Here is a 20332-nt window from a genome sequence, read left to right on the forward strand (position 1 = left end):
TGACCCCTCGCCGAACACGGAGCCAGACGTGACCCCTCGCCGAACACGGAGCCAGACGTGACCCCTCGCCGAACACGGAGCCACACGGGGGGCTCAGTCTCACCACCCCGAGATCACCACAAAAGGGAATTGCATCTGAGACAAACTTCTGTCAGAAGAAATTTACTCCGCGGCTGTCCCGCACCCTTCCTGGCGAAGGACCCAGAAGGAAGGACAGCAGAGGGGTCGCTGTCCTCGCTGCTCGGCGGCCCAGGAAGGGCCATGGAGACGAAGAAAGCTCGAATGCATCTGACCCGTAGGCTTCACACTCCATGCTCTCTAGTCCCTGGTGTAAAACTCTGACAAGCACCTGCTTTCAAAACCTGTCCTCGACCTGCCAGGCAGTGGAGCCTAAGGACACATCTAGAATACAGAAATACTTGCTTCACAGAAATCAAAGGCAAAAGAACGCCAGAAAGGAGGAAGCTCCCCCCACTCCCCTCGGGGCCCGATGCCCTCAACGGAAGGCTTGTCCTTTCCCCACCCAGGCTCTCGGCTGTCGGGTTTTTGTCTTTTGTCCCTATGCGCTTCTGCACGTTCTGCAGTGGTGTGCGCTCGTAAGCCCAGTGATGTTACTGTGGGTGACACCTCGTGACTGATCGATCTCGGGACAGCCCGGGGCTTGGTGGGTCCTAAGGCAGAAGAGAAAAGCAAGTCACGTAGCTGTGCGTTGTCTGTGATTTCTTGGTGAATCACTGAAAGAAGGGGAGAGACCGTGTCCCCCATTAGGAGAGAAAAGAGAAATGAGGGAGCCGGGTGTAGTGGGCTCAAGGTAGTAACAGGTGCATTCGTTTGTATGGAACGGGAAGACGCTTTTGTGATGCTGAGCTCCTTCCTGATCTTCTCTGGTCTCGGTTTTTGCAGCTCCCGTCCCGCAAGGGCCTCCACCGCCAGGTAAGTCTCCTTCATTGAAAGTGTAACTTGTCGAGTATAGAATCAGTCTTGATAATTCACGAGAGCAGACTAGATGTCTGCCTGTCCTAGCTGCCTGAGGGGAAGGAGCTGCGGGACGGAGCCCTCGGGGAAGGATGGATGGTCTACGCTGAATTGAGCCCGTTTGCACGGCAGGAAGCTGGGCATTAATGATCGAGAGCATTAATGATATATCAGCGGGACCCCCCACTCCTGCCATGGACATGTCCAATCCCATTTCCAAGCTCACCTACGATCTTGGGGTCCTGCCTGGCACCAGCCACAGAGCTTTTCTTCCCCTCATTCCCTCTCAGGGCTACAACCACGCACCGGCCAAGCTACAACGATGTCTACACCACCATGATCCTTTCCCATTTTGTGATTCCCTGTTGAGCTTGATGGGATTCTGGATTCTACCCCCAGGAAAAGACAAGGTGCATGCCTGGGAGCCAACCAGTGGTCTCTTGTCTGCCCACAGGAAGAAGTAACTCTTGTGGAGGATTAATTTCAGGCCTCTTGGGTTCCTTCTCCAGTCCTTGGTATCCAACGAACTACCCCACTGACGTGGAGTGCATCTGGGTGATACATGTGGCTGAGAAGTTCCACATAGAACTGGTGATCCCAAGCCTGAAGTAAGCAGCTTTGCCTTTTTCTACTTCAATGTCTCTCATGCCCCTACTAAGAGTTTTCTTTCCCAGATTAACCAGCCTCAATTCATTCATTCCTACTTCTTTCTCTACCTGTACCCATCTTTAAAGGACTATGTCCTATTTTAATGCATATTTATATGCATATATATTTACATATTCATATACACATGCATGTACCCGAGTCACTTTTTAATGGAAATATTGCTTTTCTTGATAATGTTTAACCTGGTTTCATGTTTCTACATCGGGTCCCATCTGGGTCATTCCCTCTTCCTGACATTGTTCACAGTCTGCGCCAGACCTCCACCACTGTTCCCACCCCAGCACGTCAGCCTCAGGCATCCAGGAGCGGAATGGTTAAATGCTGTCCTCAAAGGGGAAATAGGTCTGCAGCGGAGTGAGGGATGCATCCAACCATCCAACCGTTTTACCCGATGGCCAAAGTTCCTTTCAAAGGGAGAGAACCAAAACCAGTATCAGGGAGCATTGTCTATTGTGAGGGAAATGTCTTTTTCATTCCTTCTTTCCACACCCATGAATTCAGTGAAAGCGAGGTGAGCAGATTTGGTACGGTGGATGCAAATCTATGAAACCCACAGTTCTATGACTTGGGGGCTCAGAGCGTCGTTTTCTCACTTCGGGATGATGGTTACTGCAAACAGCTGTCCTGACCCACTCTCCCCACGGTCTCAAGGTGACTTTCCCAACATAAATTTCCTACTATAATTTCAGGGTTTACAAATCAAGGAGCTTCTTCCTGTGTTGCCTATAGTCAGAACTTAGATACTGACTTCCAGGTTTTGATGTTTTTAAGCCTAGATTTATTGATATTTGCCTTTTGCGTCTAAGGACACGAAGTTAATTATTTTGCACCAGTGAGTCTCAGCTGGTAAGGAGAGACCCCACGGGGACATTTGGCCGTGCCTGGAGGCATTTGTTTATTGTTGAAAGGGGGCAGGGAGCACCACAGTCGCACAGTGAGTAGAGGCCAGGGATGCGGCTAAGTGTCCTGCATTTCCCAAGACAGCCCCCCATGGCAAAGAAATCTCCAGCCCCAAATGTAGATAGCTCTGAGATTGAGAACCCCTGCTTGAAGCTTGCATTGTTTGGGTTTTTTTTTTTTTTTTCTATTTCAGCTTCTATGCGGAACTATCTTCACACTAGATCTGCAAAAATTATAACCATATTTAAACTATGCCATTTCATTCTTGCTAAGTCAAGTGTGTCCTGTTTTCATGAAATCATTTCTCGGATTGCAGTATCTCCTGTTATGGTCACACTGTTGTTGCCCTACATATAAATGTTATCCTTTATTTTCTTACTTTAAAAATGGGTCAAAAAAAAAAGGGGGGGTCGCGGGGCTCCTGGGTGATTCCATCGGTCGGGCATCTGATTCTTGATTTCGGCTCAGGTCGTGATCTCACAGTCCTGGGATGGAGCCCTGTGTTGGGCTCCATGCCCCACAGGGAGTCTGCTTGCGACTCTCTCTCCCTCTCTCTGCCTGTTCCCCCTACTAGCTCGTGATCGCCCTCTCTCTTTCCTTCTCTCTAGCTCCCTCTCAAAAAAAAAGTGGGGGAAGGGGTTGTTTTGGGGTCCTTGGCTCTTCCTTCATTGGAACAGATGCATTCTGCAATAAACCGGTTTTCAAATGTGGTGAGTCTATAACATGTACAAGTGTAACTGTGTGCGTCTTACACAACGAGCATGTACAACGCATGCCTCAAGGGCCACTTACTATTGTTTTCATGTCAGCATGCGCACTTCCCATTTTCATCTGTTAGATTAGAGTTGATATTCTTGACAGTGTATTTATTGAACCTGCTTTCTGTGCAGGCTCTGCTCTAGGAGCAGACTTCTAGTGTCAGACAAGACAGGTCTCTATCCTCATGGAGGATATATTCTAGATGGAGACTCAAATAGTACTTGAATAAACCAGTAGTAACTCAGGGGACAGGTTCCATTAGTGTTAAGTTGATATGTGCTATGAAGAAGAATGTTTATACATACATGGTATAGAGAGAGGTAGGTACAGACAGATAGAGATGGTACAGATAGAGATAGGTACAGACAGACAGATAGAGATGGTACAGATAGAGATATCCTATAGATAGGATAGAGAATAGAGGGGGTGAGGACAGCATTGGGTAGGATGGTCAGGGACAGCTTGTCTGATCATCCAGGTTGATCAGATGGATGGAACCATCGGTTGGAACCGGATGGTCTGGGGCATGGGAGGGAAGATTCCTACTGAGCAGGCTCTGGGAGTTTTGATGGGAGGCACCACTTCTCCCGGCTCCAGATCCCATTATGTGTTTTATTCAATGAGACCCTATGGATGCCTGCCCTACCCCAGGGAATGGCAGGTTTGAATAAAGAGTCAGGGTCATTCAGGATACACTCAGGGTAGAGAGGAAGGTGGTGGGAAAGAACAAAAGCCAAGATCTCAGAAGGCGGCCACGGAAATAGAGCCAGAGAGACACAGAGAAAGGCTGCCTGACCTGAGCCAGTTCCCAGAGGGAAGGACAGAAGGACAAATTCAAGCAATATTTAAGGGACCAAGTCCACTAGCGGGACATGTGGTTGGAAGGAGGCAGCAGCAGTGACGGCAAATGGTACCAATGATGATTTTATTTAAGTCATTTCTGCAGATTTCCTTGGGGAGATTTACTGTGCCTTTACCTCCTCAGATTAGAGGACATCTATGGGTGCCCTTATGACTTTGTGGAAGTGTTCGATGGACGGCAAGTTGCCTCACTCTCCATGGGCAGGTTTTGTGCTGGGACAGAGCTTTCGTTCCTCTCCTCTTCAAACGTCATGACTGTGGCGTTCCGGAGTGACGCCATGATCACCAACACAGGGTTTTATGCTCTGTACAACGCCATTCAGCAGGATGAAAGGGAGAATGGTGGGTATCCTGATAGGGACCTTGGAGGGAGCTTAGATCTAATTTGTGTCCTTTCCCTTTTTGAGAGGAGATGCTTTCTAAATCTGACCCGCAGGGTCCGTCGTCACTAATGACATCCTGAGCAACATCCACTCTGACACGAACAGCCCCAGGGACCCCTCACCCTGCTCTGCCACTCGCTGTCATTTTCCACCACCACAACGTCCTGGCTGAAGAAACAAAGGGCTGGGTCTCATGCCTTGCGTTGGCTGGGTGTGTAGATGGAGGACCTGAACGAGGGTCTCTCTTTTCCACAGGAAGGGAAGACACAGTAGGGCAAGTCCTTCTACAACAAACCTACGTCAAATTACAACTACCAGCCCACCTAATTCCAACTGAATTCCATACAAAAACCACCCAGAACAAACCTCCTGGCTTCTGTAGCAGGGCATGGGGAATATTCTAGAGCTCTCAATGGTTTATGCTTAGGGTGACTGTGCAATTTATTCTCTAATCAGGATACTTGTGAGGGTTTAAAAGGGATTCTAGAATAATTAAGAGGCATTACTTGATCTACAACAGTTGTAAATCCGGATTATTCTAGGCAAATCAGGACACAAGGCCACCCTACCTAGAATCCGATAGCCTAAGGTGAGAAAAATGTGCCCAGGTGCTGGGCATTCTATAACTGCAGAAGGTCCTAGAGTTTGGAGGCGGCACCACAGCTCAGAAGCCTCTGTTTTCCTGTCTTTCAGATGTATCCCTGAGACTGGTGAACGGCAGCCACAGGTGTGAGGGCCGGGTGGAGGTCTTCTACAATGGCACCTGGGGCACTCTGTGCGATGACAGCTGGGACCTGACAGACGTCAGGGTGGTGTGCCAGCAGCTTGGCTGTGGCGAGGCCTTATCAGCCCCAGCTCAGAGCTACTTTGATGGAGGCACTGGCCACATCATGCTAGACGACGTTCAGTGCACAGGGAACGAAGCCAAGGTGTGGCAGTGCACACACAATGGGTGGTTCTCCCACAACTGTGGGCACCACGAGGATGCCAGTGCCATCTGCTCAGGTGAGACCCGTAGGGCCCGGCACACCTGGGAGAGGGTCTCGCACATCAGCAGCCTCTGGGAAGGGAGAGCTAAATGCCAGCAGGCCATTACTCAGAAAGGACTCTAGGACTTCCAGCCAGCTTTCTAAGTCACTTTAAGAGTTAGACTTCCTTCTTTCCAATTAGTGCGTCTGTAAAATGTTCCAGGTCTCCCCACCACCACTTAAAAGTTGTGATCATTAGATAGAGGATTTGTATCATCAGACATCCCATTCCTGGCTAGACATGCCACAGTGTTGGGGACGGTCCCCTGTCCCTGAGTAGGAGTAGTAGCTGGTGTCCAAAGACGGCTTAGCGTGCGCCAAGCTCCACGCTGAAACCAGTGCGATCAGACCCTCATTTGACCTTCCCAGTCTCCAATAAAGGAGACTATTACATTCTCACCTCACTGACAAGACAACAAAAGCATATCTAACGTCACACACGCTTCCTTCTCTGTTCAGTATCGTCTCCAAGATACTGGAGGGAAGACTGAGCTTGGCTCGGGTACTCAATGTCCTCCAGCCCCATAACTGAGCAAAAGGAAAGAAATACCATATTTTTTTATTTGCTTTCAGTTTCAGTATCTCCGGCAATTAGATGAAATATCATGAGGCTGAAAAGCAGAGTGTGCCCCTGACCTGGCTGCCAATCCGTAAGCAGCATTGACGGGTTTGGTACTACATTCCCAACTGCCCACAAAGAATGTGTTTGATCCTTAAAAACAAAACAAAACAAACAAACAAAAAACCCTGATTTTCTTTTGTGAACCACATGACTTACTCTTACTCATGTAAGAACCACATGTCTTACTCTTTCTTTCTTTCTTTCGGTCTTTGAGTAGGTGTCGATGGGAATCCAAAAGTAGGACCAAAAGGTACAGTCGCTCTTGTGTACATTTCAACTGCTGCCAGGTCTCTGAGTGATGTCTGTGACCCTAGTTACTGGTTAATCCTGTAATCCGAGCACAGGTGACAGCATAAACCTTCTTTTGCTCAGGAGTCAGAGCAACACAGCCCACTGATGTTGACCTATTGATGGCACAGGCTGGGAGAGGGCGGGTGGGGGTTGGTGGTCAGCATTCAGGTTCACCAGCAATGTCACACGTGGGCCCCAGGCCTGCGGTGAGTCGGCTGCTGCTGTGATAGAGGGCTAGCTGCTCGCAGGGATGATCACACCACAGATGCTGTGGAGGAGAGCAAGGAAATGGGAACCCCAGGCCAGCCCTCAAGGAGCTGTATCCAACCTCTCCCATCCGCACCTGTAGTGTGCAGACGGCCCAGCTCTTAAAGAGACAGCCACCTCTGCCCAGAGCAGCCACAGCTTTGAGTGTCAGTATTTTTGAGGAATATCCTGGATAAAAATCCTGGCTCACGTATCATTCTTCCTCTGTGTGTTTTCACAGACTCCGCTGGTGATGGTCCTGCTGCAGGTGCGTCAACTTTAGGTAAACCCTTCTCAAGGTTTTAGATGTGCCTTATCGTCAGTGTAACCCTTCCGGCCGCTAGATGGTGCTCTCTTCCTCTTATATGTGAGAAGCTGCAACACCAAGGAGCCTTTAATTTAAATTTCGCACCAAACCCAGTATTTCAGCCATAAAAGGGATGTTTTAGGGGACGTGGGTGTCTGACGTCAGCTGGGATTGATATGTATAATACAAGGCATCTTCCAACACAACCAGCCAGTGACGCGCCCTGAGAAAGGATGCTTTAGGCTCGCATTGTCCTTGTGATTTTCCACGAAAACACGCACTCAGCTCTGTCTGGGCATCTAGGTCCAGAAAGCCCTGCCAATCCTATGGCGGTGTCATTCCTCCTCACGAAGCCCTGTAAGCTCGAAGGGACTGGTGTAACCCTCTTATCTGATGGAGAACAGCGTCAGAACCTCAGAGGGGTCCCCCAAACCAACTTTTCTCTTATCAGGCAAACCAGCCCTGGAGTAAACGCCCCTCGCTCCTCCTCCCCGTGCCCTCTGACCCCTCAGAAAACACCAGCACGGGTCAGCGCCTCCTCCTGATGGGGTCTCTTCGCCCTTTCTTGCAGATGAAAACTTCCACTGTGGCGGTTTGCTCACAAATAATTCGGGCTCCTTCTCCAGCCCTTGGTATCCTAAGAAATACCCTATAAATGTGGTGTGTGCCTGGGACATCCACGTGGACGCCAGGGTTCATATCAAGCTCACATTTGAAGTGGTGAAGTGAGTAACTGTCTCCCACTTTGCTCTGTTTTGTCAACACAGTTATTGTATGGTGACTCACATAACACAATAAAAAAAACATAAAATAAAATATAAATAAAAAATAAACATAATTATCCTACCCGCTGCCCCTAGCCCCACCAAGAAACAAACGAACAGACAAATAGAAAAGAGCCACCTTCCACAGTTCATTCTCCAAAGCAACGAAGGCGTTAGAGGCCCATTGGGTGGCATTGATCGAAACTTTAAAGGCAAAAGTCTTTTAATGCTGCAGTTCCAGTTCCAGAAGATGAGTCCACTGATAGTCTCATGTGTTGAGGGTAATCATGGCGATGTTCTTATAGGAGCACTAGATTGGAAACGATCTAATTGCCATCAGTAGGGGATTGCTAAACACATTTGGGTCCACCACACACTAGGGGTATATGGCCATGGAATGGTCTGCAAGAAAGCCTTGGCCAACAGGGCCGCGACTGACATCTGGGCTTAGACTCTATCTGAAAGGAAACTGTTTATAGTAACTGCTTCTTAGAAGCAGAATGAAGCCAGCCCTCTGGCTTCTCCCACCAGTCAGGGGTGGGAGAAATTTTACTTTTTACCAAACACCTGTCCATACCACTTAAATTCTGGTCTCTGTGTTTATCATGCGTGCTCAGGAAATGCAATTTCATGGAGATTTCCAAAGTGGGGGGTTTTTATAAACAGGAAGATACGTACTGCCGGTCAGCAGGGTCATACTTCCCTCCAACCGTGTGAAACGATGTGGGTCTCAGCTGGTCTTCCAGAGCCATCCTTTCCTGAAGCCCTCTGTGCAGTGCTGGGGGAAGAAAAGCCCCAGCAGATGGATTCTGAGTGATGCTGTTCCTTCACAGGTTGGAGAACTTCTACGGCTGTCCGTACGACTTCGTTGAAGTCTTTGACGGCCCGCAGAGTGAATCTTTTTCTCTGGGGAGGTTCTGTTCTGGTACAACCCCGACATTCACCTCCTCCTCAAATCGCTTGACGGTGGTCTTCCACAGCGACGCAATCGTCACCAACATGGGCTTTCATGCATCCTATGAGTCCATTGTGCAAGACGAGATCAATACTGGTAAGTCCTTTGGTCATTTTCCCTGCCTGGTGGCAGGCGAGGGCGGGTGGCCAACTTGGACAGGACACCAGGGATGGCCGGGGGACTCCCGCTCCCTCATTTACCCCCGAGGTCTGACTGGGCGAAGTAGTTGAAGACCCACTTGTGGGCTATGGAACAACACATCCACTCTCATCTCCCAGCACAAGGTAGTGGGCAGGGCTCGCACCTGACGCTGCCTTGGGACCTGTTTCATTCCACACACATGTGTCGTCTCTACACCTGCTTCCGGTGCTGCCCACCAAGAGTGGCCACAACCAGGGTCAGTACACGTGGTGCTGCCCACCGCACACTGCCCTTTCAGGGGGCTCCTTTCGCCTCTGTCAGGTAGACAATCCTGTCTAAGGGAAAAGCTTTAAAAAACAGCCTTCAGAAAATCATACAGAGGGTACCTAGTTGGCTCAGTGGGTTAAAACCTCTGCCTTTGGCTCAGGTCATGGTCCCAGGGTCCTGGGTCTCTGCTCAACAGGGAGCCTGCTTTCCCTGCCCTCTCTCTCTCTGCCTACTTGTGATCTCTTTCTCTCTGTCAAAAAAATAAATAAAATCTTTTTAAAAAATCACACAGATGTGAGAGCTCAAACCCAAGTATCCTTGGCCCACTTTAACCCTCAGTGGCTCTCTCCCCACGTCGGAGCAGAGAGCCCTCGAAAGCTGGTCAACTCCCAGGAAATGCCCAGGCCCTTTCTCAAAGGCAGGAGCAAAGGTAGGGTGTCCAGAGCATGACCGAGGCATGTCTCCTTTCCCAGATCTGGCCCTCAGGCTGGCCGGCGGCAGCCACCGGTGCGAGGGCCGCGTGGAGCTGCACTACAATGGCACTTGGGGGACAGTGTGTGATGACAGCTGGGACCTGCGTGACGCCCAGGTGGTGTGTGGGCAGCTGTCCTGTGGCAGGGCGGTGTCGGCCCCCAGCAGGGCACATTTCCGCCAAGGCCTGGGCCCCATTGCCCTGGACGACGTGGAGTGTAGAGGGACAGAAGCCAGGCTGTGGCAGTGCCTGCACCGTGGCTGGTTCTCCCACAACTGTGGCCACCACGAAGATGCCGGCGTCGTCTGCTCAGGTGGGTCTGATTCTGACCCAGGTGGGTGGGCGGAATGGCGTTCCCAACTGCACTCAGAGCAGGAAGGAATCTTAATGTCGCTGTTTCCCAAGCTTTCCCCATTCCGACACTCCTGCATGGCTTCTGTCCGTCCACCACCCACAGCACTTTCCCCAATACTTTCTTTCTCATGGACTCTTCTTTCACTTACATGAAATCATTCTAAAGGAAGTTCTATATTCCCCCCATACGTGGACAGCCAGGATCACTTACCGTAAACAGACAATACATACCAATAGACACTGTGGCAATAAAACAATGTTAAAATGTTAAAAAAAAATTAAAACAAACAATGGTCTCTCTAATGTGATCAAGTCATGCTCATGCATATTTGAAAATATCCTTCATCAGAATGGAACTCAACTTAAAATTTTAAATTATAATGCTTTATAAATATATAACTCTTAAACTAGAAGATGCACCATCTCAAATTATCTCACGTCCCACCAGTGATGAGTCATGCCTCTGGGAAACATCTCTTTGGTTCATCCCCCTTGTTGCCCAGGTGACACAGAGATGGCTCTTAAAGTCACAGAGCTGGGAGCCCAGGTCCCAGCCCAGCGCTGTTATTCCTCAGTTTTGTCTCGGTTGAGTTTCTGCAAATGAATTCCAAAGCCCACATTTATCTCTGCTTCTCTCTGGGTCTGGCTGGGAAGCGGCAAAGTTGTTTATCAGCTAGACCTGGCCACAATGACCAGAGGATAGAAGAGCAAGCAGGGGTGGGGGTCCTAGATGCTTCTGAGAGGAGAAGAGAGACATCAAGGGGCAGAGTCAGTGTTGAAGCAAAGCAGGAGTGGAAGTCATGAGCTGAATATGACATCTGAGGACAGGGCTGGGGGCAGGGAGGTGTGGAACCAGGACCATGGACAGAGTCACACGAGGTGGGTGGAAAGTGATGGGGACAGAGTTCAGCTTCACCCCTGGCCTGCGGCTCCTTGGCTCCCTCCAGGTGCTGATGCTCCCAGTGTGTGTCCTTGACACAAACCTAGTTCTGCATTTTGCAAACTGACACTTGCTCTGGGAGGCAAGATCCAGGAAGAATTACAGAATCAAACCAACTGGAAAGTTAGGAACTCCACATAAGGCAACCAGCACTGTGGCCAGTTTGGGGGTGAGGAAGACACTGTGATGTCCAGCAGCTCGACAAAAATGAACCAGTGACCCAGGACATCTAGTGCTTGCAATCATGGCAACTCAGGGCCATCTCCCCTGCCCAGATTGGGTGCGGTTTCTCCCCAGAACAAGAGACAGACCTTTCTGTTTCAAATAAGTAGATCAATCTCTCAGGTTTGAGAAGAATGGAAGGACATGACATATGCTCACCTTTTGATCTATGTCTCTCCTAGCCTCTCTGCCTTACTCAACACCATCAGCTGCTACAAGTCACCCAATTTCAGGTAATTTCTATTAGGGTTTATTGAGTAACTGTAACGTATCTTGGCAAAGTCATCGTGGGCAGTACGACAGTGGTTTGGAAGCCAAAGGCCCTGGATCTACCATCCTGGCTTCATCAGTTACAAACTGTGGGATCTTGAATAAATCTCTGAACCCCCTCGTGCCTTCTCCTGTAGATATGGATGAGGAGGAGGATAAAAGTCTTTGCCTCCTAAGGCCGTGCTGGGACACAGCGTTCTCTCTGTGTAGGATGGGCAGGGCAGTGCCTGCCATGGGGGGAGGGGGACACTATTTAGAGGCAATGGCCACCTTCCAAGCACTGCAAGGAGTCATCTTGGTGTGTGCTACTTTCTGCCTGACAGAATGACAAAGAATGAAGAAGCTGTGCACCCAACTTGGTCTTTCCCTGACTCTGTGACCAGCTCAATGGTTGTCATATTTTAAATTAGGTCAGCACCCTGTTTGTGGCAGAGTCTTCAAGAGTAAAATACAATATACAGGGGAGTTAGGAAAAAGAAATGCCCCCACACCTTCAAAGGAAACACCAGAGTAGGTTAGGCTAAACAAGGAATGTTTTCTTTAAAATCTCTCTGCTTAAAAAAAAAAAAAAAAAAAAAAAAAGTATTAACTACCATGCTCTGATTTTCTAGAATGAGCCTCAGTTGCTTGTCCTGCTGGTACATATACCAGCTGAGCGATGGCAGGGCGCCCCCCGACTAAGCGAGGACCAGGGAAGGGACTTGAACTAGAATCAGGAACTGTACGTGACCCACAAGGCAGAGGGCCCACGGACAGTTCACTGAGAGTTAAATGGGTTTGACATGTAAGATGTGGTATCCTGTTCTTTTGTGTTTTACTCTGCCCTTAGCATCTTTCCCGGAGCCGACAAAAGTTTCCACATCAGCAGGTAAGCTGTTCCTCTCTCCTCACTTGCCTTCGCTGACTTGAGTTTTAGCTCAGAAATGCTCCAGCGCGATGGCCGTGGGAGAAAATGTTGCCATTGGAAACACTCCCCGCCCCACCCCCAGCCTGAGGCGGGCGTGCAGGGAACTGCTGCCAGCGGAGGGGGCTGAGGATATCAGGGTTTGCCTGGAAAATCTGTGGTTGGCAAGTGAGTGGCAAGAAGCTAGGAGATGCATATTGACTTCTGGGGACGGGTCTGGAGGGCTGAGGGTGGCCCGCTCAGCCCAAATCTCCCCACGCCCGACTCCCACCACGAGCTGTCCCTGGCTGTGTTCTGAGCACAGCCCACCTCTGTTCCCTTCTGCAGCCCTGCCCTTCAAGCATGAGGGGCAGCCAGGAACGACCGTTCTGTGCGCTCCCCAAAGTGTCCGCACTCTTGTGCTGTGTTGCTCCCAGCAATGTGCTACGTTCCCATGTTGTGTTGTCCCAGCGACCCTGGGAACAACACAGAGGAAAGCTATTGTTGTCAGATGACCAGCATGTGCATGGGCACACAGAGAATATCACACACACACACACACACACACACACACACACACACACGAAGTGGTATGTGCACGTTAGCTTCTCAGGAAAAACCCAACAAACCCTGTGAGTGCCAGAAACCAACACTTCGCCCCACACCGGGCAGGACACGAAGCAGCTTCACAGGGAGGCAGCTCCGAGCCGCCGGCTAAGGAGCAAAACGTTGTGGCAGGCAGCTGTAACCTGCAGAAGCGCAGTCATACCCAAGGCAAGAAAGAATAAACGAGGGAGGCGAAGTGAAGCGAGGAGCAGATCTGTTGTCACCGAAGATCAGCAGACACTCTCCAAGACGTGCCGGCTCTTCTGGTGGCCGTTGGAAGTGTCCACCGAGGTCCAGGCCTGCGGCTGATGAATGGGTCAGGCAGGTGTGAGGCCCACGCTGACACCCGGGGCACGGCGTGTGATGACAGCCAGTCCCTAGACAATGCCACGTGGTCTGCAGACAGCTCGGCTGTGGCCCGGCCGTGTCCACGCTCCCGGGGGCCAGCGTCTGCCCTGGGTCAGGCAGCATCCTTCCAGACAATGTCAACTGCGCAGGAAGCGAGTCGTCCCTGGGGCAGTGTCCTCCCGGCGCTGGCTCGCTCACAACCGGCGGCACCACCAGGACGCTCGTGTCTTCTGCTCAGGGGAGGGCAGGTCCCTCGTGGGCCGGTCAGCCTAGGCTGAGCCTGAAATCTGCACGGGGAGTCTGGAAACATCTCCATGCCTTAAAGCTGCCCCGCATCCAGGACAGGTTCCTGTTCTCACTCCGGAAGGGTTGCCAGCTGCTTCAGATATGGGAGGCCCCGTGCCACTCAAGGGACTCCAAAGGTTAATCCGCTGTAAAATAATCAGTAATGGTACTTATAAAGTTTCGGTGGATGAAACGAGTCATCCCACATGAAGCCTTAGTCAAGCATATGACACACAGTGAATGTACAACACGTTAAGTGTTTCACTGGGATTTTAGTTCCTAAGGCAAATTCTCTCGGAATCACTGTCTCGGAGGTTCAGGCCGGGCTGTAAAAACCCCAGCAGAACAGCCCAGGAGATGAGAACAACTGTTTACACAGGCTTGTTGGGCTGTTTTTGAACCGAGACCATGATTTTCAAGCCACTCAACCATCCTCATTTCTATTACTTTTTAATCTTGATGAAGTCCCCAAAATTCATTTTCGCTTTTGTTATTTTTTAAAAGATTTTTATTTATTTATTTATCTCTTTATTTGGTTATTTGGGAGGGGGCAGAGGGAGAAAGAATCTCACCCGGGGCTGCATCTCACGACCCTGAGATCCTGACCTGACTGAAAAGCAGAGTTGGACGCTTAGCAGGCCACACCCCCAGGTGCCTCACCCCATTTCTATTATTAGCCCTCCCCCCATTTTTCCTTATCTCTGCAGATTCTGCAGCTGCTGGGCATCCGGGGATCCGTGAGTTCCCTCCCATTTTATCTGCCGATGGGTGACGAGCCACCTAGTGCCGGGGGGCCCACCCTAGGTCTCCCTCACCACCCTTCAATGCTCTTCACTCCAGACCTTTCCCAGACGGCGAAGGTCCGGAGCTGTGTCCCATTCCCATGGGGCCGTCCTCTGGCCCCCGAGGAAAAGCTGTTTGGGGTGTTGGCAAGCTTGAGGTCATCCTTCCCGTATAGGAGATCTGCGTGCCAGCAGGACTGAGACCCCGGCTCCTGAGCCGACATAGGGCTCATCCACAGAGCGGGTGACAGGCCAGAGAAGGCAGGAGACTCTGGGGGCAGGTGGTCCTGGTGGCAGACTTTCCCAACTCTGCCACACCACCTGGACCTCTGGATGTTAAGGCTGAACTCTGGGTCCTGAGAAGCCCTCTGGGCCGATAGAGCCATACCCTCTCAACCCCAACATCCACTTTATTTCTCTTATTGTCTTACTCCTCACCAGAATAGTTGTACACATGTGTGAGCCACCATCACGTTTTACATGCTAACCATTGGATTACACTGGACGGGGTTGTTTAAAGGCAAACCCACGCATGGGAAGGAGAGGCTGTTGAGACAACTAGGCAGTTGCATGGATGGTTTGGAGTGTCCTTATGATGTTTTCTCTTCCCCATGTGCAGCTTCTTCAGCTCCTGAGGAGCAGCCACGTGTCTTCCATCCAACAGGTATCTTTTCCATTCTTAGATTTTGTGAGTTCTTTTCCTAGGCTGGCATTGGCAGCCCCCAGAAATGTAGCCAATGTAGTTTTCCTGGCCCTGAGGCTGTAGGGAATCAAAGCTGGTGAGATGGTGGGTTGTCCCTGCGCGGGGACTTTTCCAAGGAGAACCAGCCACCCACCCTGCCTCAGTGGCCTCACTGGACGTCTTGTAGGAAGAGCCTGACCCACACAGTGCTCTTGGGGGCCCTACTCTAAGGGAACCCCAGGAACCAGATCCACTTCTGGGGCTCAGAATATGAGAACCAACCTCACCTGCTTTTGGTTCAGGGGCAAGTTTCACCCAGTCACCATCTTACCTTCTGGTAGGAGCAATGCCCCCTCTTCTGCTCAGTTTCCCAGCCCCAACCTTCTCCCTCAACCTCCAATAAATACTTCAACCTTTTTAAAATTCAAGTAAGGTGAAATTAATTTTGTTCTGAGAGCTCCATAACGTTTTTCGAGACCTGGGTAAGAAATAAGAAGTCTGAACATCAAGCGTTCTGCTGAACGGTTTTGAATTTGTAGAGAAACCACACGACAAATGATACTGCAGACAGGAAGAAAGCAGAAGTTTGTTTTTAAGTGTGTCTTCTACAAGGTCACCATGTGGCCCCGGTTCCCATAAAGAAGTGGCCCAGTGAGTGTGAACCACTGTAGAGACGGTGCTAAATTTCAGAAACCAGACGCAGTCCTTGGTCCCCTCTGCATCTATGGTGTCCCCGTGGACACAGGCTGCGCAACCAGTGGCCAGAGGGCTGGGGCTGGGGTAGAATTCTCTAGCTGGGAATGCTGTCTCAAATATTGAGAGTGGCGAGAACCTTCTCCAGCCCCTCTGCCCTTGGCCCCTGCAGATCCTCCTGTGGTGCAGGTGTGGAGATCCTCTACGATGGCCCCTGGGGAGCGGTGTGTGACCACCTCTGGGGCCTGTCTGCGGTGCAGGTGGTGAGCCGGCAGTTGGGCTGCAACCAGGCCCTGGTGGGCCAGAGGGGCAGTCTGTTTGGTGGCAGCCTGGGCCCCATCTTCCTAGACACTGTACAATGTACAGGCAACGAGAGAAGCCTGGGGTGGGGCCACCACCTTGGCCTGTCGGTCCATAACTACAGACACCACGAAGAGGCTGGGGCCATCTGCTCAGGTCCCTGAACTCTCCCTCAGCCCGGCTTCCTGCCCTAAGCAGCAAAGCTGGACCTGCCAGGAGGCCAACCCCAAAAGCCTTGGGCTTCCAGGTCATGAAAACAGCTGGTCCCATCTGCCTGGAATTTTCCCAATTGTAGCGCTGAAAGTCCCCTGTCCCGGGAACCCCCTCAGATTCGGCTAACCCAGGACACTGGTCGCACTAGTCTCAGGTGTGTCGGATATCACAGCCTGTTCCCCTGCTCCTAGGAGAGCCAAGATCCTCGGAGCAAAACCATGCCTGGGAAGTGGGAAGTTGAGCCCCTGCTTGAGACGGTTTTTAATTTCCAGGAATGATTTTCTGATATGTGTCGATCCCATAAACTTCTCCTGAAGCTATTTCTCAGAGAGAGCTTCATAGGAACGCTCTCCTGATTTGCTGTTGCCCGACTAGGGCTTTTCTTACCATTAGGGACAATTTTTTATTTCAAAAAAGCTGAATGAACACTTAAAAACCCTGTTTGGTTACGTTTTCCTACTAAATGAGACATGCAGCAAACATCTGTGACCCCCACCCCATGGCCCAGAGCCACCCCCTTCTCAGAGGGTGGGGGAGACAAGGTCCCCAGACGGGTGAAGAAGCAGACAAGGTGAGGATCCTTCTCGCCTCCTGTGTCACTGGGTAGTTCTTTTAGTCCGCAGAGGGAGCCTTTGGTGCTCCCAACACGTCTTGGTATCTCTCTGTGAGACTCAGAGTCAAAGTGTCATCAGACGCTCATGTGTCCTATTTGTGTTAGCTTCAGGTCTAGGTGGCTATGGATGGCTCCTCCCTGGAAAAGCTCCGCTAGAGCCTTTGGATTAGTGTCCATAAGCCAGGGTCTCACCAACAGGGGGGAAGGTGGTGGTAGAAATCCAGTAGCCTCTGCCAGTCCGTTCTGAGCTGGCAGTTGGCACAGATGTGGGTTCACACACCCACTCAGCTGGTGCGTCTGCCATCGTTTCGCAAGTGTGCGCTGCGCTAATGCAAGTGCCTTCAGCTGCAGAAGCTGTCCCAGAACCAACAGAAACAAATCCTACAGCCGGTAATCCTTTTACGGCTTGTTTCGGGGCTTGCCAGTATTGACTCTTTCTAGTGGATTCCCTGAGGCTACAACCAGGAATGTCCATGACAGGAGGGTTCAGGCCCAACACTGTGGAAGAGGCTGCAAGCAGGGCTGGCTCTTGGTCTAGTCTCTGCTTCTAAAATTTATCTAACTGTGAATCTGGTGTACCAGAACCAGTGTACAAGTTTTGACTAAAGAAAACCATGAAAAGTTGACTTTGACCTATTTCTATGCTGTTGCTTAGCAATTTAATGACCCAGTTCTAAAATCAGTATCTATCCTTACCCTTGAAATTATCCTATTTCTTTTTTTTTTTAAGATTTTATTTATTTATTTGACAGAGAGACCACAAGTAGGCAGAGAGGCAGGGAGGAAGCAGGTTCCCCGCTGAGCAGAAAGCCCGATGTGGGGCTCGATCCCAGGACCCTGAGATCGTGACCCGAGCTGAAGGCAGTGGCTTAACCCACTGAGCCACCCAGGTGCCCCCAATTAACCTATTTCAAAGGAACAAGTATCTGAAATCAGAGCTCGCCCAGAAAAACCAGTCCCTGCATTTGTGGTCAATAATGTAACTTTTCCCTGTGAGACTTGGGAAAAGGAAGCAAGAGATGGTAGAGTAGTGGACTTCAGGGTTGGCTAGGGTACAAATTGCGGAAAAGTCCTATTAGAAATTACTTGCCAGAAGAGCTAATCCCATTCCAGTAACAACCCAAGTCTTGCCCAGACTTGCCCACCATCAGGTTGGCGGTGGGAGGAGCCGTTGTGAAGATACACCACAGTGGCACATGGGTGACCATGTGGGATGACCTCTGGCCACCGATGCGACCGACGTCGTGTGTTGGCAGCCAGACTGTGAGGAGGGCATCGGAGCCCTGGGGAATGGCCACTCCAGGGAGGGTGTGGGGGGCGTCCTCCTGGACAATGTGCAGGGCCGGGCAATGAGGCCACAGTAGGCCAGTGCTGGCACTGGGCTTGCCATGCGGCCACCATGGATGCCGGAGTCCTTGGTTCAGGCACTCACTCTTGACTTTCTCCTGACATTGCCGGAGCCACAGCCCTGGGGGTAGGCAAGAGGGACGTGAAAATGAATATGCGGAAGCTCAGGCCCCTCGGGGTCCTCCAGACACCTGCTATGGTCCATTCTGGTTCCCAGAAGCCTCTGGGTCCTTGTTAGCGTCTCTTAATCAGCCGATTTACCCAACGTTTGAGCCTACACTTACGGGTTCACTTTGGAGCCCTCAGTCTCTGCCCTCTTCAAAGATTTACCAGATTCCCTGTTATCCACCCACTGGGGTAACTGCTCTTCCTAGTCTTTGGCTTAAAATTATGTTTTGAGCCGAAAACTGACTTTGTAGTGCTGCTTTGGGGAGTTCCATGAACAAGACCAAGTCCCTCCCACCTGGGCCCTTTGTGAAAGCATCACCTATTTCCTGGGGGCCCCTGGTTTGAGATGGCTTCCCTTCCTCTTTTTTTTTTTTTTTTCCAATTCAACCCATGTACGCATTATTTCAGGCTGCCAACCCAGTATGACTACAAAAGCAGATAAGATGAAATGAAAATACCCACTGCCCAGCTACTCTTAATTTTGTAGAGCAAAGACAAGAATAAAGAGATTCAGCGAATGCATCCATTTACTTAACAGATAGTTCCCGAGCTCTTTCCCTGCACCAGGCGCAACTCTATGGGAAGACACAGAAGTGAGCACCGCAGGGGCCGATCCTGCCCTCATCAGGCTTCCTTACCAGGGCGAGGGGTCAGGATGCCTTAGGTGTGTCAGCCATAGTAGATCACTCACAATAGTGACATTGAATGCAGAGTCATTACGTACTTGATCAGGTTGAGGAACCACTCTCCTTTCCTATTCAGACATTGGTGCTATGGTATAAACTAGGCAGGTCACTGAAAATGAGCACATCAGTGTTGGAAACCTAAGGTCAGAACTGGGAAGGTTTCTATACTCTGCAACCCCAGGAAATCTTTGCTCCGCACGGCATCAGAGAAAAAGGCTTCCTGACCCATGCGGGGTGATTACACCGTCCCCACGACCAAAGATGCGTCTCACTTCCACCTTCACGTAGCCCTAGCTCCCGTTCGGTCTCATCCAAGAGGCTTTTCTTATTTGTAATTTCACATTTCAGACATCATTTTTGTGTCTAGTTTTAGTACATCTGAGACATAAATGTTTCAAGTTAAAAGGTAGCTTCTAAATTTTCTGTTGGTGGGTGGGATTTTTGTTTGGATTTTCTCTTACTTTGGTTTTGGTTTTGCTTTACAGTTTCAGCACCAGCCGCAGAAATGACCACTTCGCCTGGTAATTTTATTTTCATTCTTGCTTTATAGAAATTACAGATGGCCAGATGGTCCCGCATATGGTTAGGGTTAAAGTTTATCCATCACCAGAAACTAAATATTGAGCTCATATCAAACTAATATAAGGTGCTCACATATTCATCGAATGCTTGGTAACTTGGGCAGATACAGCTTCCATCCCTTCTGTGTGGAGGACATCATTTGCCCAGTGTGTGCCCTTGGCCCTTGGTGCACCTGCAGGCCTCTGAGATCATATTATACTGACATAAGACTCCTTCAGATTCACACATTTGGGAATTCAATGAGTTCATTTTTGGAACAACGCAGGACTTTGGGCATCATGGGCCAATCTATCCCTGTAATCTGCATTTTCAGAAAATAATAGAGTACCACATCTCCCGTGTATGTTTCACAATACAGTACACCAACCCAGTCATATGCAAATTTTAAAAAATAATTTAAATAACTAAATAAGTCAGGGGAATACCATATCCTGCCCTTGAAGATTCTGCCTGTTAGCCCATAAATGTCTCTGACAAGTCCCGCAGTAAAGGATCTTTTTAACACTTGTTTTGACCCAGTGTTTCTCAAAATTCTTTGACCACTGAAACCTCCCAAGTAGAAATATAGCATCACAGAATTTGGAGCTCAAGAATCTTGGCTTGTGTTCTGGCTCTAGCCTTTACCAACTGGGTGACAGTGGGCAAGTGTCCTTACCTCCCAGAGCCTCCTTCTTCATCTGTAGAACAGGAAGAGGAAGCTTGTCCTGGAGATTGGGTG

General features: G+C 50.1%; 1 protein-coding gene and 1 long non-coding RNA gene across 2 annotated transcripts in view; both read left to right on the forward strand.

Annotated features, from left to right (window-relative positions):
- Nucleotides 1-20332, forward strand: part of LOC132016487 (deleted in malignant brain tumors 1 protein-like) — a 218964-nt gene that overhangs the window by 180153 nt on the left and 18479 nt on the right. Inside the window, 8 exon segments of the mRNA XM_059397731.1 lie at nucleotides 904-933; nucleotides 1430-1583; nucleotides 4289-4506; nucleotides 5241-5552; nucleotides 7613-7766; nucleotides 8639-8856; nucleotides 9642-9953; nucleotides 15895-16065. Coding sequence (XP_059253714.1) covers nucleotides 904-933; nucleotides 1430-1583; nucleotides 4289-4506; nucleotides 5241-5552; nucleotides 7613-7766; nucleotides 8639-8856; nucleotides 9642-9953; nucleotides 15895-16065 — 1569 coding nt within the window.
- Nucleotides 19529-20332, forward strand: part of LOC132016844 (uncharacterized) — a 3280-nt gene continuing 2476 nt past the window's right edge. The window contains exon 1 of the long non-coding RNA XR_009404026.1: nucleotides 19529-19553. This is a non-coding gene — a long non-coding RNA (uncharacterized LOC132016844). The remainder of the gene's footprint in view (nucleotides 19554-20332) is intronic.

Source organism: Mustela nigripes, chromosome 4 (assembly GCF_022355385.1).
Source record: "Mustela nigripes isolate SB6536 chromosome 4, MUSNIG.SB6536, whole genome shotgun sequence".
Classification (NCBI taxonomy): domain Eukaryota; kingdom Metazoa; phylum Chordata; class Mammalia; order Carnivora; family Mustelidae; genus Mustela; species Mustela nigripes.